This window comes from Mus musculus, chromosome 17 (genome assembly GCF_000001635.26).
Source record: "Mus musculus strain C57BL/6J chromosome 17, GRCm38.p6 C57BL/6J".
Taxonomy (NCBI): Eukaryota; Metazoa; Chordata; class Mammalia; order Rodentia; family Muridae; genus Mus; species Mus musculus.
The window spans coordinates 29,840,003-29,858,230 of NC_000083.6; the positions used below are offsets into that span (position 1 = coordinate 29,840,003).

General features: G+C 51.4%; 1 protein-coding gene across 10 annotated transcripts in view; it reads right to left on the reverse strand.

The window, feature by feature from the left end:
- The window catches only part of Mdga1 (MAM domain containing glycosylphosphatidylinositol anchor 1), a 60,628-nt gene that overhangs the window by 12,047 nt on the left and 30,353 nt on the right, over positions 1-18,228 (reverse strand). For 4 of the 10 annotated variants that reach the window (XR_385375.4, NM_001368423.1, NM_001081160.1 and 1 more), the window contains exons 2-10: positions 17,588-17,727; positions 12,440-12,614; positions 10,490-10,686; positions 9,638-9,770; positions 9,155-9,424; positions 6,319-6,648; positions 2,843-3,139; positions 2,117-2,404; positions 795-946 (exon numbers count right to left, since the gene is read on the reverse strand). Coding sequence is in view for 3 of the 10 variants with exons in the window: in NM_001368423.1 (NP_001355352.1) it covers positions 795-946; positions 2,117-2,404; positions 2,843-3,139; positions 6,319-6,648; positions 9,155-9,424; positions 9,638-9,770; positions 10,490-10,686; positions 12,440-12,614; positions 17,588-17,727 (1,982 nt within the window). In the remaining 7 variants the exon portion in view is untranslated. Of the gene's footprint in view, positions 1-794; positions 947-2,116; positions 2,418-2,842; positions 3,140-6,318; positions 6,649-9,154; positions 9,425-9,637; positions 9,771-10,489; positions 10,687-12,439; positions 12,615-17,587; positions 17,728-18,228 lie in introns of all 10 variants that reach the window. The other 6 variants (XR_003952203.1, XR_385376.4, XR_003952202.1 and 3 more) reach the window with 3 other exon arrangements.

Genomic DNA, 18,228 nt, shown 5'->3' on the forward strand with positions numbered 1-18,228 from the left:
CCAGATGCCCAAAAGGCCACAGCCTCCACTGGAGGGGGAGCCCAGGCCCTGGAATGCTTCAGGAGAGTGGAAGGAGCAAAGGTCTGGGACAGCAGGCCTTTGGTTTCCCCATCTTTGAGACACAATACTTTGCTGTCCCAGGCCCTGTCCCAGGCCTGTCTCTATGCTAACAATAATATATAATAGCATACTATAGGAACAGGCATGGGACAATTAGTGTGTCCTGGGCACTATAAAGTGCTTAGGCAGCATCAATTCATCTAATATTCAAAAACAACCCTCATCTTGAAATAATAACATTGTCCCACTTCACTGATAAGCAAATGAGGGTCAAAAGAGCTGTTAACTTTCTCAGTTGCTTTAGCAGCTGGCTCTGCCCCCACCTAAGCCCTGTTCTCAAGGGCCACAGTCTCCCCCTTCCTGACCCCCACTACTGCCTCTTGGCCAGATCAGGACCTCATCGATGAGGCAGGCATGAGGGTGGCTCACAGACTGAGGTTTTGTATCACAGAGTCCCCCACCTCAGCCCTGGACACCAGAGTCGATGTCCATTCTGTGAATCAAACTGGCCTTGCCCTGAGCCCAGCTGTCTTATGTCTGCTTCTCAGCTGTGTCCAGTAAGGAGGATACAGGTGTTCAGAGGCTCGTAGCTCTGGCCACTATATCTGGACTCAGAAAAATTGTCAAGACAGAAGGGGCCGGCCGGTGTCTGGGAACTCCTCCCTGTCCCTATTCCACCCCCATTGCCCCCGCACATTCCATGCTCCATTGTGCACGTGTCATGCCAGGCACACCTGTCGGATGCTGAGTCTGTAGTTGAGCACGGGGTCCACAGCATCGGGCTCTCTCTGTGTCCACTGTAGCACATAGGAGTAATTCTTGGACAGCTTGTGGCTGCGGGTGGGGTTGGGGGTGTCGAAGTAAAACTCCGGGCTGTAGGCTTTGGCTGAGAGGGCAGGGAGGGGGGCATGGGGCCATGGAAGGTGGGGATGGGGTAGGGTGGGGTGGGAGAGACACAGAGAGAGGAGCCGTGGGAAAGAGGAACAGAGGTGGAGGCAACAAAGAGAAAGGGGTGTCGTGAGGAGAGTTGGTGTTGGAAGGAGAGGGGATGATGAAGGTGGGTGGGGGTGGGGGAGGGGGCGGAGATGGAGGGGGCAGATTGTAAGTCCCAAAAGGGGGGATGTTGGTGAGGATAGAAAGAGGAAAGGCCAAGGAAGAAAACAGAAAGATTGGTAAAGACGAGGGCCGGGCATATAGAGAGGGAAGAAAGAAATGATAGGTGGAGGTCAAAAGGTTGGGAGATAGGAAAAATGGGGGAACAGGGAGGGAGGACGGGGGAGGTGGGAAATGTCACAGGGGCCTCTGGCTGGCAAAGCTGAGTGGGTGGGGAGAGGCCTGGAAGGGGGCCAGTGACCTGCAGCCTTCTCTCCTGCTATTGAGGAGGTGGAGGAATGCAAGAATTGAAGGATTCACCCCGTGCTTTTTGGGGGCTGCTGTGAAAGCCGGGGGTTTCAGGCATCAGGGAGTCAGGTCCCTGAGGGTGCACTGCTACCTCTAGGGTGGCAACTGGGGAAAGGTTGGGGGTGGAGGGATGAGTGAGGAGGAGATTATGTTCTGCCTAGTCCAGCCTCAATCAGCTGTTCAGGGGCATCTTCTTCCCTCCAAGCTACAAGCTGGGTACCCAATGGTTTTACCCATTCGCACCCTCTGAGGCCAAGGACCATGGAGGAAAGACTTTGAGTTCTGGCTGAGATGGGACTGGGCCCAGATTTTGATTATGGGCGGGGCTGAAGGGACAGAAGCACAGAGCCGGCCAAACCTACCCTGGTGCATTTGAAAGGGGGCGTGGCCGTAAGAGGCCAAAGAAAGGAACTGAACAGTCAATGGTAGGGAGAAACCAGGAACTGGGGTAGAAGGGCGTGGTCTTAAGGGGGCGGGCCTTCAAGAGGAGGAAAAAAGTCTTAGAAAAGACAAATGCCTAAAGACTGCAGGAGCTAGAAGGAAAGAGCAGCCCAGGCAGGGGGAGGGGTACGGGGAGAGGTTGGGGTGGATGACGGAGCCTGGTCCCAGGAGGGTATGGGCGAGCAGGCGGGGGTGGAGCTGACCGGACGCTCACCGGAGACCTGGAAGAGGCAGGTGGCTGAGCCCACGTCGTTGGAGACGCTGCACTCGTAGTTGCCGCTGCTGTCACGGGTCAGGGCGTCCAGGCGCAGCTCGGCGTGATCGGGGGTCTCCACAGCAGCGGCGGGGAGAACAGGCGGTGGGGGCAGCAGCTGTCCTTTGAAGCGCCACACGGCCGAGGCGATGCGCTGAGGACTGCCACGCAGAAGCGAGCAGCGCAGGAGCACAGGCCGGCCCAGCGCCTGGCGCACGTCCTGGGAACTGGGCTCCACCTCTGGAGGAACTGGGGACCGGGACTACCGTCAGTAGGACCATGGAGGAAGCAGCTCATTTGTCCCCCTGTCCCGTGACCTTGGCCTGGGAGGAGCTCAGGGTCGGTGCCTACTTGAAACTCACTCATACAACACCCCCACACTCAGACTGCGGGCCATTCACTCCAGCCATCCTTCCTAGACTGGGCCAATAGGCCTCTGGGCCTCTGGGCCTCTGGTCGTGCATCAGTGGGTCCCCTTGACCAACACATAATGAAAGACCGCAAAGCCTGTGAGCTTGGAGCATTGACTAGAAAACTGGTTCAAATCCCAGCCTTGCTGTGCAAACTGAAGCAAATTACTTCCCTGTGCTTTGGTGGAAAGGATGTCAAGGAGTTTTTAGGTGGTGTGCACACAGTAGGAGGAGGGGTGGGGTTGGCATAGGTTGAATGTCTGGGGAGGGGACTCACAGTGCACTGTCAGCTGCACCTGAGCCTCCCGGGGTCGTACGTTGAAGCCATTGTAGCGAGCTGTCTGGCAGCGGTAGGTGCCGCTCATGTCGCGGCTCACACTCTCCAGCCGCAGCTTCCCATCCGGAGTCTCCTCCAGGGCCAGCCCCGAGGGCAGAAGGGCGGCCTCCTTGTCCACCCGAGACCATAGCACTGGAGGCCGGGGCTTGCCACGAACTTCGCACTGGAGCTCAGCAGGAGAGCCCTCCCTCACTGTCACCACTGCTCGGCCCTTGGGCACACTGATGGTGGGTGGTACTGGAGGAGGGTGGAGAGGGGTGGACCGAGTTAGGGTCCGTGGTCTCTGACCTGTTGCCCATCCAGGCTGGCCTTGAACTTGCTATGTAGCAGAGGCTAGCTTTGAATTTGTTCTGTTTCAGACTCTCAAGTGCTTTTAATTTCTCCTTCCCAGCCCCTCAGCTTTTCTTACAGAAGTATTTTTATATTTATTTATGTGTATATGCATGTGTATCCACATATGCATGCATGGCCCAAGGAGGCCAAAAGAGGGCACCGGATCCCGGAACTTTCGTTAGAGGGCATAGTGAGCCACCCTGGATTTCTAACCTGGATGCTGGGAGCCTTGAGCCATCTCTCCAGCATCCCTTTAGCTTTTCTTGCCTACAGAATCAGCAAGAAATGTTTGTCTATCTCCTAACATCTTGTAGCCCTTCTTCCAAAGTAATAAGGATACTTGGTTTCAGTAAGACCCACACCACTCAGAATAGAAACTACATTTCCCAGCATGCATCTGAATAAACGCTGACCAATGTAATATTAAGAAAATTCAGGTCTTCCTGCAGGTCAGGATGCAGATCACTGGCCTCTGGTGGAGCCACCATTGCAGAGGTGACAACAAACTGGTGGCACCTAGAATCCTGAGGAATTTGTGGAGGCCAGCCGCCATCCTAAGCCAGTCTGCTCCACAGCCAACTTCTACACGACAAAACAACACACATTTAGTTTGTGTGCAGGCTCAGGATGGAGCTCCGGGCCTTATACATGCTAAGCCAGAGGCTCTGCTGGTGAGCCACACCCCAGTGGCTAAATCACTATTAATTAGAGTTCCATTATTCACAGCTGAACCCACTCTGCCCCAACACACTGCCAAAAGGAGGGGTTTTTAGAAGACCTCCTTGGGTCTCTGCCCACATCAAACATTTTATCATTAAATGTCAAGTATTGAGCATTAACTATAATTAAATACAAAATGACTATTTGTAAATAACTATACAACCCAGGCGAAGGTCCGGAATAACTATACAACCCAGGCGAAGGTCCGGTTATCTCGTTTATGATTTGTATCCTGCCAACATTTGTGCAGCTCTTGGCTTGCATTTCACGCCTTGCTCTTCCTATTTTGGAGCCAGTTGGTTCTTCCCCCACCCCCTCCAGGTCTAAATTGTCTCTAGAGGCTTTTACAAGGCTTCCATGCTCCAGACATCATACCCATGAGCCAAATTCAGAAACAGACCCAGGCCCCTTCCCTCAATCAGAAACTTCCAGGCTTCCAAGCCCTCCAGCCTTCTCCCCACCCCCAAAGATGAAGAGATTCCCTCTTTTTTTTAGACTTGGGCCTTGGGGAGGAGGCCCTCAGACCCCGGCCTCAGCTCAAACCTGGACCTTCCTAGAGTCAGGATGATCTTGTGAGAAAGCCTCCTTTTGTTTGTTTGTTTTGTCTTTCCAAGAAAGGGATTCTCTGTGTAGCCCTGGCTGTCCTGGAACTCACTCTGTAGACCAGGCTGGCCTCGAACTCAGAAATCTGCCTGCCTCTGCCTCCCAAGTGCTGGGATTAAAGGCGTGCGCCATCACTGCCCCAGCATGAGAAATCCTCTTACCTACTGTGGGAGAGACACCTAGTCTCCTGCACTGTGGGGCTTCTGTGTTTTTTCTGCTTGCTGTACTTTTCCCTGGGTTTAGTTCCTCACCTGGCAGAGCCTACAGCATTGCTCCTCCTCCCCCCAAGACCCAAAAGGAGCCCACCTCCTCCTCTGGTTCCTCAGGCAGCCTAGCTTCTCTTCCCTAGAGTCTCCTTTCCAGATCCCCCTGAATCAAGTCTATCTCCTTTAAGAAATCCCTTCTGCTCTCTCTGGTCTCCCTGGGTTTCCCTGTGTGCAGATGTCAAAGGTGGGAGGGGCCTGCCAAGGTCTCTGGGTTGAGTTGCCCACCAAGAGAAACTGATTAAGGGCCAGAGGAAGAAGTACTCATAACTATTAGAGTATTTAGTACTCTTGGTACTCATTATAGTACAGCCTGGTCATGTGACTCACCAGCCAAGGTCAGCTGGCTTCTACACGGTCAGGAGACCCGCTTCCAAAAGATCACCCTCTGGTCATCTGCTGCCATCCTCCTATAGTGGGTGGCTGAGCACAGACGCCAGAAGCCCTGCCTGGGCGCTCACCCCAGCTCCGACGCATGCTAAGTTTCTCAAGTGTGGATTTCTAAGGCATGCTTATTCATCAGTAAGATAAACTGCCACCCCTGGCTGGTTAGGTAACGCCACAGTAAAGGCACTTGCTGCCCAACCTATCAACCTGGGTTTGATCCCTGAGACCCACATGGTAGAAGGAGAGACCCAACTCTGGCAAGTCGTTCTCTGGCTTGCACACATGCACACCCACACAAGAGAAATGAGCAGAAAACGAACTGCAGAGTGAATGGAGAAAATAAATGCTCGCAATAATGCATAGTGAACACTCAACATCCTATTATCAGCTCATTGTATTATTATAATAATTATTATCAGAATAAAGACTTGAATCTTCACCATGGCCTGTCATAGGATGCGTTCTGTCCTCTCTGAATCCATATGTTGGCATCCTAATGCCATTGTCTGAAAAATGGCCATATTGGAGAAAGGCCTTTGAAGGCTGAAGTCAATGGGACCTCCCCTGATCCCATCTAGGACACAGACAAGACACTGGGAGAAGAGGCAGCCAGCCAGGGAGCCCAACCCTGCTGGCACCCTGACCTCAGACCTTCAGGCTCCATGCTGAGAGGTCCCCACAGTGGCCTTTCTAAGCTGATACCATTCCACAATCCTAGCCACTGTGTCTCTTTCCATTTTCCAAACAGCCAGTGTGCTCACCTACCTCAGGGACTTTGCATATGCTGATTCTGTGTCCTCTCTCTCTCTTTGTAAACCATCTGAAATAGGTTCAGCTTCCTACCAAGTTCAATGAACACAGCAGCTATTTTCCCATTATGCTACCCCAGGTTGTAGGACTTGGCTATGACAGAGACCCAACGTGTGTGTGTGTGTGTGTGTGTGTGTGTGTGTGTGTGTGTGTGTGTGATAAACAAATGGTGTCCTCCTCCCTCTAGACGCCCATTTGCAAATTGCTGTCTGCCCATCCCACGCCCCCAAATCCTATCCCCCCGCCCATCACCCACCCCACCAATTTCTCCAGCTTCCCCACAGTTCCCGATGCTCCCACCTGTCTCTGAGGAAATGTTGACCTCTATGCTGAGGTCAGGCACTGGTGACCCTGGGAAGGAAGCCATGCACAGATAAGTGCCGTAGTCACTGAAGTGCAGGTCAATGAGCTCCAGGCTGCTGGTGACAGCGGGCAACTCGGGGTCATTTCGGGTCACCAGCAGCCGCTTGGATGTGCGTGCCGGCTTGCCGTTTTTAAACCACTGATAGTTCACCTTCTCCTGGGGCACCGCATCCACATGGCATGACAGCTTCAGGTCCTGACCGAGTTGAATGTTCTCGCTTTCTTTGATCATGTCGGGGGTGATCTGGAATGTGGCGTTCTTCAGGGCTGCAAGGAGATGGGGTTCGAAGAAGGCTGGAGCTGACCCAAGGACAGGTATCCATGTTCCACCCCAGCTTCTCCCCTCAAACTGGTTGCACGCCAATTCTGCGCGCGCGCGCGCGCGCGCACACACACACACACACACACACACACACACACACACACACAAATATCTCTCAGCCTAGAAATGGTTCCAATAGCTCAGAGATGTTTTCATAGCTTTAAAGAGCTCAATGCAGAGAAGTGAGTTTGGTGCTGACTACAGGCGTTAGTAATGAGCACACTTCATCAGTGAGATGTGCTGGCCCAGGCAGTGTCCATGGATCAGGGCACCTAACCTGTCCAGCTGTCTCTGAGGGAGGCTGTTACTATGTATTCCTTAGGATGTAGGGAACTGGAATTCAGCCAGTCTAACTTACATTCTCAGAGCCTTCTTGGCCACAATACTGATTTGTTTTTTATTTGTGTTTTAAACCTTGTGTATGCACAGTACTGATTTAGGAGGAGACAGGAGTCTTGATAGTGGCTCTAGGTAGCACAGATTCTAAGGAAACTGAAGAGCAATTGATTGCACTCCCATCCCCCGTCCCCTTGGTACTGTCCGACTCTTTACAACACGCCTGTGTGATTTTTTTTTTTAAGGATAAAAAGCCAACATGATGACCCTGCATGCAATTGCATGACATCACAGGGTTTGGAAAGCCAAGGTTCTGGATGCTTTTAAAAATGTGGGTCTTGTTTGAAGTCAGAGCCCTTACTTAATAAGCGAGGCACTAACTTGACAGGACACGTATGGTGGCGTGGAGGTCAGGACTGAGCTGGACGAGACAAGCTGCAGAGTCATCCTGGGAGGTGACTGCCACTACTTAAGTCCAGAAAGATTTCGCCAGCCCATGTTGTAAAGGTCAAGTGGGGTCAGATGGAGACAGCTCGTCTTTGATGGGAAATGTGAAGCTTTCTCTGTGTAAAGCTGTGTCTAGAGAGCTCTAGTCTCGTTTCTTTGTTTCTTAGTTCAAGTTAAGTTGAATAGAGTTAGCGTCTGGCTGAGTGCAGACCCAGGAAGAGACTGACTGGTCATCAAGAGAAGGACACAGAAGCCAGTCCTAACCAGCAGAGGCTCAGTTATACTTGTCAGCATCTCTACTTCACATCCAGGACTAAAGAGTTGGAAGAAACCTGGGTCTTTAAAAAAAAAAAAAAAAAACCTTACTTGTTTGATGTTTTAAACAATCGGGAGGCAGAGGCAGGCGGATCTCTCTGAGTTCAAAGCCAACCTGGTCTACAAAGTGAGTTCCAGGACAGCCGGGGCTACACAGAGAAAGCCTGTATTGAAAAAAAAAGTGTATGGGCCTTTCCCTACTTGTATATGTGTGCACCATGTGTGTGCATGCTGCCTGTGGAGGCCAGAAGAGGGGTCTCATCCTTGGAACTGGAATTACAGGTAGTTGTGAGCCACCATGTGGGCTCTTGGAACTGAATTTGGCGCCACTGCAGGAGCAGCAAGTGCTCTTAACTGCTGAGCCATCTTTTCAGCCTGTATTTTTGGTTTTTTTTTTTTTTTTTTTTTTTTTTTTTTGGACTGGATCTCTGGTAGTCCAGGCTAGCCTTCAACTTGTTATATAGCCAAGGATAGCCTTGACTCCTGAATTTTCTGTTTCCACCTTCCATTGTTCCATTGCTGGGAAGACAGGTTTGCATTATCAAAACTCTAAAAGTGTTGGCCTTAAAATAAAGATGCCCCACCCACACAAAAACAATAATAAAAACAACAAAAACAAAAACCAATAAACAAACAAAAAAGAAGCTCCAATTTACAACAAGCCACTAATGAAAGTGACCAAGGCGGAGGGTTAGTTAGGAGCAAGTCTATACTTCTTTAGATCTTGTGCAAGTCTGATACTGTTTTACACTTGGTAATTAACTTCAGAGTCTTTACCATTCTATGCTACTAGAGGTTTGCACATACACAGAGCACCTTTAATCCCAGCACTTGGGAAGCAGAAGCAGGCAGATCTCTGAGTTGGAGGAAAGTCTGGTCTATAGAGTGAATTTCAGGCTGGCCAGAGCTACATAGTAAGACCCTGTCTCAAATAAATAAAAATAAAAAATGTATATATGGTCTATAGAAATGTTAATGTCACTTAAACTTGGTCAGTCTGCAGCTAGGAAGAAGGCCATGGAATGTCTCCTGAAGCCTACAGTACCCACGTTTAGCTTTCTGTAGCTTCCGGCTTTTTTGTTGTTGTTGTTTTGTTTTGTTTTGTTTTGTTTTAAATCAGTCTAAAAGAAACATGTCAGCAATACCAGACCTTCCTGTAAATTGCAAATTGCCGTTCTGCCCCTGGTGGTAGATTGCTGAATTGCAGGGAAATCGGAGTGCCTGGGCGTGGCTCCCTGATACACCTCACCCTCTGGGGCAAAGAGATGGTTCCCTCTCCCGGTTGGCCTGCAGTCCCTGAATGGCAGGGATCCTGTTTGTCCCAGTACCCGCCTACCCCTCCAGATCACGTACATCGCACCAGCAGGTTGACGGTCTTCTTAGCTGGGTTGCCTACATTGTTGGTGGCTGTGCAGTTGTAGTAGCCAGAATCCCGGGCCTGCACTGAAGGGATGCTGAGGGTACCACCCTGAGCCAGAGCACCCAGGGGCAGTGGGCCAGGTCCGTGGGACCAGTGCAGCTGGGGGAGGGGATCGCCGCCCGTCAGCAGACACTGCACTGTCACGTTCTCCCCAGGGTTCACCACCAGAGTTTCGTTCACAGACAGCTTCAAGGCTGGAGGTGCTAAGAGGACAAGGCGGTGGGGGTCTCAGGAGACTTCCAGGGCTAAATGAGAGGGAGACGAGGGAACAGAGAAACCTGGGCGGGGTGGGTCAGGGAAGCTCTGGCAGGGATAAGGGGAACCCAGAAGTGGATGTATGTGTGTGTGGGTGGGGGAGGACTTGGCATGGGGTAGGGTGTGGGTTCACGTGGGCGTGGATGGGGAGGCGCCTGTACCCGTGGTGTTGGTGAGCTGGAAGGTGATAGCCTTGTCTGGGATGCCGCACACATTGCGCACGGACACCTGGCAGGTGTAGCTGGCATAGTCTTGGGGCCGCAGGTTCTTCAGCTTCAGGACCTTCGTCTCCCCCTGGGTGGCGGTGGATCACTGGAGTCAGGGACCTGCTTGGGTCTCCTGGGGTCCCCCACATTCATTCATCTATCCCACGCCACAGACAACAGGCAATTCCTAGGCTAGTTCATATCTCCCTAAGCCCCTGCCCCCTCTTTCTGAGCTTCCACCGGCTTCTCTATGGCAGAGGCTCTGCCCTGGTGCGCAGATGCCAGGGTCAGGCCTAGTCTCTCCCTCTGGGAAGAGAAGGAGTGGGAAGGGAATACCCTTGTGGCTTGTAACCCACACAACACGGGACGGGCTTACAGGCCCCATAAGGCTGGGAGGAACTTCTAAAAAGCCTTCCTGGCAGAATGGCTTTGTCACCATCTCCTGTAACTGAGAGGGGCCTTTCCATCCTAACTCCTATTATATCTGTTCATGGGTCCCCATCTCAGCCGCAGTAGCAGGCACGGATGGCTTGCTTGTCCTTCGGATTTTTTTTTTTTTTCCTATCCAGCCGTATTCCAGGGAACATGTCGTCTTTGGGAGGCCCTGTCTGGGGCTCACTCTGACCTCTCTGCTCTGAATTTACCCCAAGCTGTGTGAACTCCAGCCTCTCACCCAGGCATGGAATTGATGATGTCAGACCAGTCTCCAAACCTCAGCCCCGCCCCCACCCTCCCACCAAACACCCCACACCCCGGTCTCTCCTGGGGCACAAGAGTGTGTGGGTGAAGCCAGCGGCCCAGCCTGACCTGAGTATAGAGAGGCTCGTAGATGTCAACCCCATTATCCTGGCTGTGGGACAGGGTGTCGGAGCCCCGCTTCCAGATAAAGCGGGCGGGCGGGTTGGAGCTGACGGTACAGCGTAGAAACACGGTCTTCTCCTGGTAGAAGTTGCCTCGGACATCGCTCACTGTCTGATGCACCGTTAGCACAGGCTCATCCAAGTCTGCAAGGACACCAGCCCTAAGTCAAGACGAAGTGACCATAGAGCAGGGGGCTCGGGCCTCACGAAGCCCTTGGCTCGGAGAGCAGAGCTACTTTCAAAGGACACAGGAAGCAGATGCCTGCTGTAGGATCTGCAATTTTGACTAAGCTGTTAGAGGTAGGGAACTGGATCCGATGACTTCCAGGCTCCCTATCAGCTGGCCTCCCCAAGGACCTGTATGGGGCCTCTACCTCTACACGGGGTGTATAGGATGGAACAGGAAGCTATAGACTGGAAACAAGTCAGGTTTAAGCTCCCTCATTGGCTAACCTGCCTAAGTTCCTTTTTGCTTTGGGCCTCAGTTTTCTCATTGACCAACCAGACTAGAAAATGGGTAGCCTTCAGCTCTGTTTAAACGATACGGAGATTTTTTTGTTTGTTGTTATTTTTTGTTTTGTTTTGGTGTTTTGTTTGTTTTGTTTTGTTTTTGATTTTGAGACAGGGTCTCACATATCCCAGGCTGGCCTTGAACTCACTACACAGCAGAGGCTGAACTTTTGATCCTCCAGCCTCTACCACCCAAGCTTGGTTTTTACAGGCATACACCACCACACTCAGTTTGTGCAGGGCCGGGGATCGAACCCAGGGCCTTTTGCATGCTGAGCAAACATGCTACCAACCAAGCCACATTGGAACTGGAATTTCTGTGTAACGCTGATGCCTAGATCTCTTCCTGGGTGGTGGTCGTCTCTGGGGTGTTGTTTGCTGGAAGAGTGTATCAGGGAATTACCCAGCAGGCGTGTCTGACATTTTGACAGAGGGACAGGATGCTCTAATGTATAAAGTTCATGATTGAGAACTGCATGATCAAATTCCAAAAAACCAACCAAACAAGCAAAAAAAAAAAAAAAAAAAAACCAAGTGGATCTTAATGTTTTCAGTGAGCTTCCTGTTTTGTGCCAGGCAGCCTTCTTAGGGTGCACGCTGCCTCCTGACCACGGGTGGCTCCCACCCTAGCCTAGCTCCTTGAAACACCCACTACATCTAAAAACCAGTGGTGCTTACACACGCATGCAAATGTAAACAACTGTTGAACGGATGGCCTAGGGCATCCTTGATGCCTGGTGCATTCCCTGTCACTCACCTAAGAACTTCTGGGAGCAGAGCCCAAGATGAGGATAGGAGAGATGGCTCAGCCTTTTAAAGCACCCGCCACCAAGCCTGATGGCAGAAGTTTGATCCCCAAGACCCAGGACGCAGAAGGAGAGAGCTCCTTCAACTTGTCCTGTGACTCCACCCCCTACACACACTACAGAAATAAATAAAAATTTAAACTTTCCTCAGAGGATCTAGCATACAGCCCAGGCTGCATTGGGGGGGGGGTGTCTACAGTTTCACAGGGTAGCAAGGAGCAGAATCTCAGAGCTGATCCTGTATCCTTAACTCTCACAGAAGGCTGTCCCCACTCTGGGGTGTGGCCGGAGCCAAGACTGGGTTACTTTGCTTTTTCTTCGTCTGAGAAAGAAGTACAATTCAATATGCTGTTTAAAGGGTTACATCAAGGTCCACGAGAGGACATGGAAATGCAGAAATGGTTTAGGGAGATACAGGGCGGAAGGGCAACACACAGCTGACCATTTCCAGAGAGGTCTTTCCAGCCCTTCACTACCTTGCCACTGCTCCATCCTATCTCCCTTTCTCATCCCTGAGGGGTCCGGAGCCCTGGAAGGGCCCGTCCCGTCAGGGTCCAGAACCTCGAGAGACCATAACTCACACTGCACGTCCACGCGGATAGACTTGATGGCCGGCACGCCCACTCCGTTCTCCGCCTTGCAGTAGTAGCGACCTCCCTGCGTGCGTGCGATGCGCTCGATCCGCAGAGTCTCATTGAAGACCGACGTCTCCTGGAACTTGTCCGATGCGCTGCCGGCAGTTTTGGTCCACCGCACCTGGATGGGCAGTCACCACACTGAGACTGAAGGCCCTGCTGTGCAGGCGTCCCCTCCCTGCCCCATGCTCTCCAGGGTACCGGAGAGGGTGGACCCAGGCCTGACCTTCATGACCCTTAGGATGCCACAGTGAGAAGAACTGAGGGGCAGAGAGAGAAGGCTCTCAGGCAAGGCTGTGGGTCTTGTCAGGACATGTATGGGATTTGAGTGAGCCTCTTGTGCCTCTTTCCTAGCTAAGTTGCCTAGGGTTAATGGAGGGCTGGACGAGCATATATTAGTGCTGGGAAGACTGCTAACTGAGCATGTGTTGACCTGCTTGTTAGCTTCGTGATCTCAGCCCTCAGTCTCACACTCCTGCATGTGAAAGAGCTCTGCTGGCAGCCAGTCTCAAAGATGGCTTTATGGGCTTCACTCTCTTCTGTAGGTCCTGCCCTCTGTTCTACCGAGGTTCTGTGTGGCCAATAGACTTCAGCAGGGGAGAGCCTAGACTAGGATAGGAAACTGATTTCCATCACAGCCTTGAAGAGGAGAAAGCCCTGCTCCCCTGCCCTAAGCACTCCTGTGGAGAGGAGCCTAGGAGAGGCTGCAGCCTCAGGCCATCAGCAACCACGTCTCTCTGAAGAGTTCTCCAGCACTCCTCCTCCTGGGATGACTGACACCCAACTGCAGCCTTTTGAGAGAGCCTGCATGAGAGTCTGCCGGCTGCTGGATTCCTGCCACTGGCACTGGGAGACAAGAAGTGTTCCGGGACTCAGCCCCTGCATTTTGAAGTATTTGCCAGTCAACAATAACTAATATAGCATAATGCCTACTTTGCAAGTTATGAGGCTTAGGGAGCGAAGCACTTAAATGTGGTGCCTCAAACGCATTAGTCAGTCAACAGTTTCTATTATTAATAGTGATCTCGGTAAGTGACCATGCTCTGAGGAGTCACCTTAATTTGTCTATGTGGATTTTAACATGCTATTCAAAACTTGGGTTTTGTGTTGGTTTTCTGTTTTTTTTTTTCCTTCCCCAGATTGTTTTTCAATGCTATGAAGCTGACAGGTAGCACTGAATCCTGTATTCTTCTGCCTTCACCTCCACAGTGGCTGATATTCTATGAGTGCAGCACCGGGTCTGTTAATACAGCTGTGGGGTCAAACCCAGGGGTTCGTGCTCACTCAGTTCTCCTAAGTGAGCTACATCCTCAGAACCCTTTTCGTGATTTCCATTGCTTCTCCAGACTTGTGGTTAATATCTTTGCTCTAGTACCCAATTCACTAATTTTCTCTTTGGCTGTCTCTGAGGTATTAAAACCATCTTTAAAAAAAAAGACACTACTGCTTTTATTTCTATGATTTCTGTTTGCTTTTTCCCTGTACCAAACTGATCAAGACCTAAGGCAAGGTCCTGCTTTCTCCTGGGAGTTGGTACCCTGCTGTGACCCTGGGGACAGGCTTCGCAGGCAGGAGCTCTTGGGCATCCACTTCAGTTTAGTCCTGAACTGACCTGTAGCCCTGCTGTGGTTTGGATCACGGTATCCCCGAAAGGTTCCTGTGTTCAAGGCTTTGAGGAGATGGACCACTGATGGGTTCCGATGTGCTGGCATGGAGATTGTGAAAACCGGAAAGTGGGAACTGGTTTGAAGAAGTTTGTCACAGTAGGGGCATGCTTTGGGAGAGTTGTGAGATGCTGAGGTAAAAGTCGTCAACCTTCTCTGGCATTTTGTCCCCACAGCAATGGGAACACTGCCTCTCTCGGACTTCAGCCTTACTGCTCTGTGTATGTAGCCGGCTCTACCTCCTGCTGAGCTGTGCACAGCCTCAGACTCCTCAGCTTATGATCACTGCTGTTGTCACCCAGGCGGGGGGGGGGGGGAATCCTTAAACCCTCTCAATTAATTTGCTATTAGTTGACTTAAAATCCCACTAACTTGAGACGTCACATGGCTGGGCTGTCAGCGGTGTCTCCCGCTAGTTTTATCACAGACTGTCACCTGACAGTTTTAAAACTGTCCCACCCAACCCCCAGCAAATGTTCTCTTCCCCTGTCCAGCAAAGAACAGTTGCTTTTCTCTGTCTCTCCCATACTCCAGGGAAAGGTGACTTTTAACTCTCTTCTCATTCTCAGAGGGGCCTTTTATGTCCTTGTAATTAACTTTGGGACTAATCGTCTTTCTTATCCATAACTTTTCCTTAGACCTAAAGAGACCAGAACACTCCGGGGGCCCAAAGAGAACAACACCTTCGCATCAGAAATTCGGAACACAAAGTCTGTGACTACCCTGAGGACTACTTGGCTTCCATCTGTCTGTCCATTCTGCCCCACCCCTGCCACTCCCTACATAAGCATTCACCACCTACCTGGTGGACATCCTCCTTTTTATTTTCCAAACAGGGTTTCCAATGGCCCAGGCTGGCCTTACTTTGAACTCCAGACCGGTCTGACTCCATCTCCAAAGTGCTGGGACAACAGGTGTGCATCACGACACCTTATTTTGCAACAATGTAGAGTGCATACCAGACAGCTGCTCCTGCTGCTGGGGCACACCCCTAGCCCTCTGCCTTTTCCAGCTTGCTAGCTCTAGATCACTCCTTCTCCCTGACCAATAATTTGACCTAAAGTCACTAGGTTACTTGAATGGCAGCAAAGAACTTGGGATAATGGCTTCCCCCCATTCTGCATAGATTTCCATGGTATCTCAGGCCATGGCATGCCCACACCCTTGCTTCTTGTTTGGACTGATGGGATCTGTGTCCACTCAGTTCTCCATCCTGACCTTGGCCTGGTTTGTAGGCCCCACCCTTGCTCCCCTGATGGATAGGTTCCTAGCTGCATCCTTGACGCCCAGTGCTGTGTTTGGAACATGACAGATGCTCGCTGTCACGATAAGGAAGCAAGCAGGAAAGGAGGCATCTGGGGAGAAGTTATCTCAATATCAGAAGTGGGATTAATGGGACATACTGGGAATGATGAGAGAGACCCCTATGGCCAGTACACAGAGCAGTAGGGCTGAAGTCCGAGGGAGGCAGTGTGTAGGGGTAAGTGGGGCCAGGATACAGAAAGTCTGCAGTCGCACCCCCAGGGGCTTAAGCAAAGCTGATAAACAATGGGGAGCCACTGGCTGGTGCTAAGGGGGACGGGAGGAGGTAACAGAGCAGACTCGAGGGTGTTCATTCCAACGGGATGAAGGGAATGGGCAAGCAAAGAGCCTGGGAGATCAATTCCATCTCCCTCAGTGGTATCAGGACCAGGGAAAGGGCTGAGGCTCTGAGCTAGGTGGGCCTATGGAGAGGAGACCACACAGAAAGCCAGAGTCTGGCCAGCCAGCTATGGGGGAAATGGGGGCAGAGCCAAAAATGTAAGCTTGTTTGACAGGGTGAACGATGAAGCCAGTGATGGAAACAGGAAGACAGAGGGTGCTTACCCAACACGCCTAGCATGAACCAGACCTGGGATCCATCCCTGGCACTGCATAAACCAGACGTGCGTTACGCAAAGCTTGCATCTGGAGTGTCAGCAGTATGCAAGTCCAAGCAGGAAGGTCAAAGTTCAAAGTTATCCTTAGCTAGGCAGCAATTTGAGGCTCTGTTTGGGTTACATGGGGCCCCGTCACCCAGCCATGACCACCAGTGGGGACATACGGGATTCGTGCACAGATGGTGGGTATAGCCTGGCAACCTCCTCACTAGACTCACCAGCCACCTCCCTGCCATCCCGTGTGACACACAGATTCACAGAAATGGCAGCTGCACAGTCTTCAATGCCAAAGAAACCTTTGAGCGTGATCGAGCCGTCACGGAGGGAGGCTTTAGGTGGAAGGAATCTTCAGGGGTTTCCTGGCGCATCTGCTTATCTCAAAGCCAAAGCTATGAAAGCTGTCTCCGTTCCCCCAAATTATCAGGGGGGGAAGAAAAAGATTCTGTATTTCAATGTCCTTCCTAGAATCCAATTGCCACCTCTGTTGCTGCTATTCAAGTATTAAAGGTCACAGCGGCTCGCCAGGCAGTGGGTTCCTCCAGCCCTCCCCCCTACCTGCCTCCTCCATCAGCAATAGCCAGCCAGCTACCACCTCCTGCCTGAACTGAGCACTTGATCTATGACAAAAACTCATCTGGCATTTCCAGACACTTGTCTTCTGTCCTCTTCTAATTGCCTTGCGTCTTTGAACCGTCAAAGTTTGCTCTGGCCTGCCAAAAGACCCAAGTACCGCCTGTATTATCCTTGTAGCTTCTGACCCAAAGAGGAGGGCAGCATGCCAAGCTACAGAGGGCACAGCTTCTAAACTCAAACTCTGCTTCCGCTTCCTTAAGTGCTGTGGGACCTCAGGAGTTTGCCCAGCACCCCAGGGCCTCACTTTCTCTTAGCTGTAAAATGGGGCCTTTGGAGAAGTCAGAGAGAGAGAGAGAAAGAGTGCAATGGGCAAGGGGCCTCCTTTGCATACAGTCTGTCCTCTAGCATTTCTTTCTTCCTTTCTTTCTTTTTTCTTTTCTTTTTTTTTTTTTTTTTTTTTTTTGAGACAGGGTTTCTTTGTATAGCTCTGGCTGTCCTCGAACTCACTTTTTAGACCAGGCTGGCCTCGAACTCAGAAATCCGCCTGCCTCTGCCTCCTGAGTGCTGGGATTAAAGGCATTCGTCACCACGCCCGGCCCTCTAGCATTTCTTGAGGGTGTGTGTAAAGATGTATCTGTTCCACACAGTTGAGGGGTGGAGTGAAACAGAGCAACTGGTATTCTGTTTTGTTTTTTGTTTTTTCTCTTGGCTAGCAATGTTCTCAGGTGATGGTACCCACAGCAGCATCCAACACTTCCCTGAAGAGTTCATTTCTAGGCTAGTCATCTCGTCCCAGTCTTTCCTGTCCTGTTACATTGCTTGCTCTGTGGATTGTAGTCTCCAGCTCCCACTTCCTCTCAAACTCTGATCCCAGGCAGAGTGCAGCAGTGTGCAGCGTGGTGAGAATAGGAGCCTAGCAAGGCCAGGGTCCATCTTACCTGGGGCCGAGGGTGTCCCGTGACCAGGCACTGCAGCACCAGGGTGTCGCTCTCCCGGATGGTGTAGACCCGCTCGCTGATGTTATCCTCCTTCACCACACAGGCCTGCCCCGCATGCACAATCTGGGCCTGGGCTGGAGCTTCAGAGAGGACAGAGGAGGAGAGGGAGGACTGAGCGATTTCAGGAGCTCTGAATGTGTCTGGGGTGAGTCCAGACTTCACCAGCATTGGGCTGGGACTGACTCTTTCTGAGTCCCAGGCCAGAATCAGGAGACCTCTGAATTTAGGGACTATGTGTTCTCTGTGTACCATATGTGTTCTTCAGTGAGCGACAAATACAAGGGGCGAGGACAAGGGTGTCCCACCTACTCTGTGATAGATGTAGCCGAAGGGAGGAGATTCTAAAAAGACGCTGTGTCTTAAATCTAAACGATCAGACTATTAAAACAAAGAACCCTAAAGAATGGAAATCTCCCCCAGGAATCCTGCAGCAGGAGGAAAGGGACCAACAAGAAGAGGAACTTGTCTCCTGGGAAGATATTTCACACTGTTCCTACAATGTATCAGAGACCACCTCACAGGAAAAGACCCATGCCCAGGCAATGATTGGTCAACAGTAGATGGGACCACACCTTGATAGG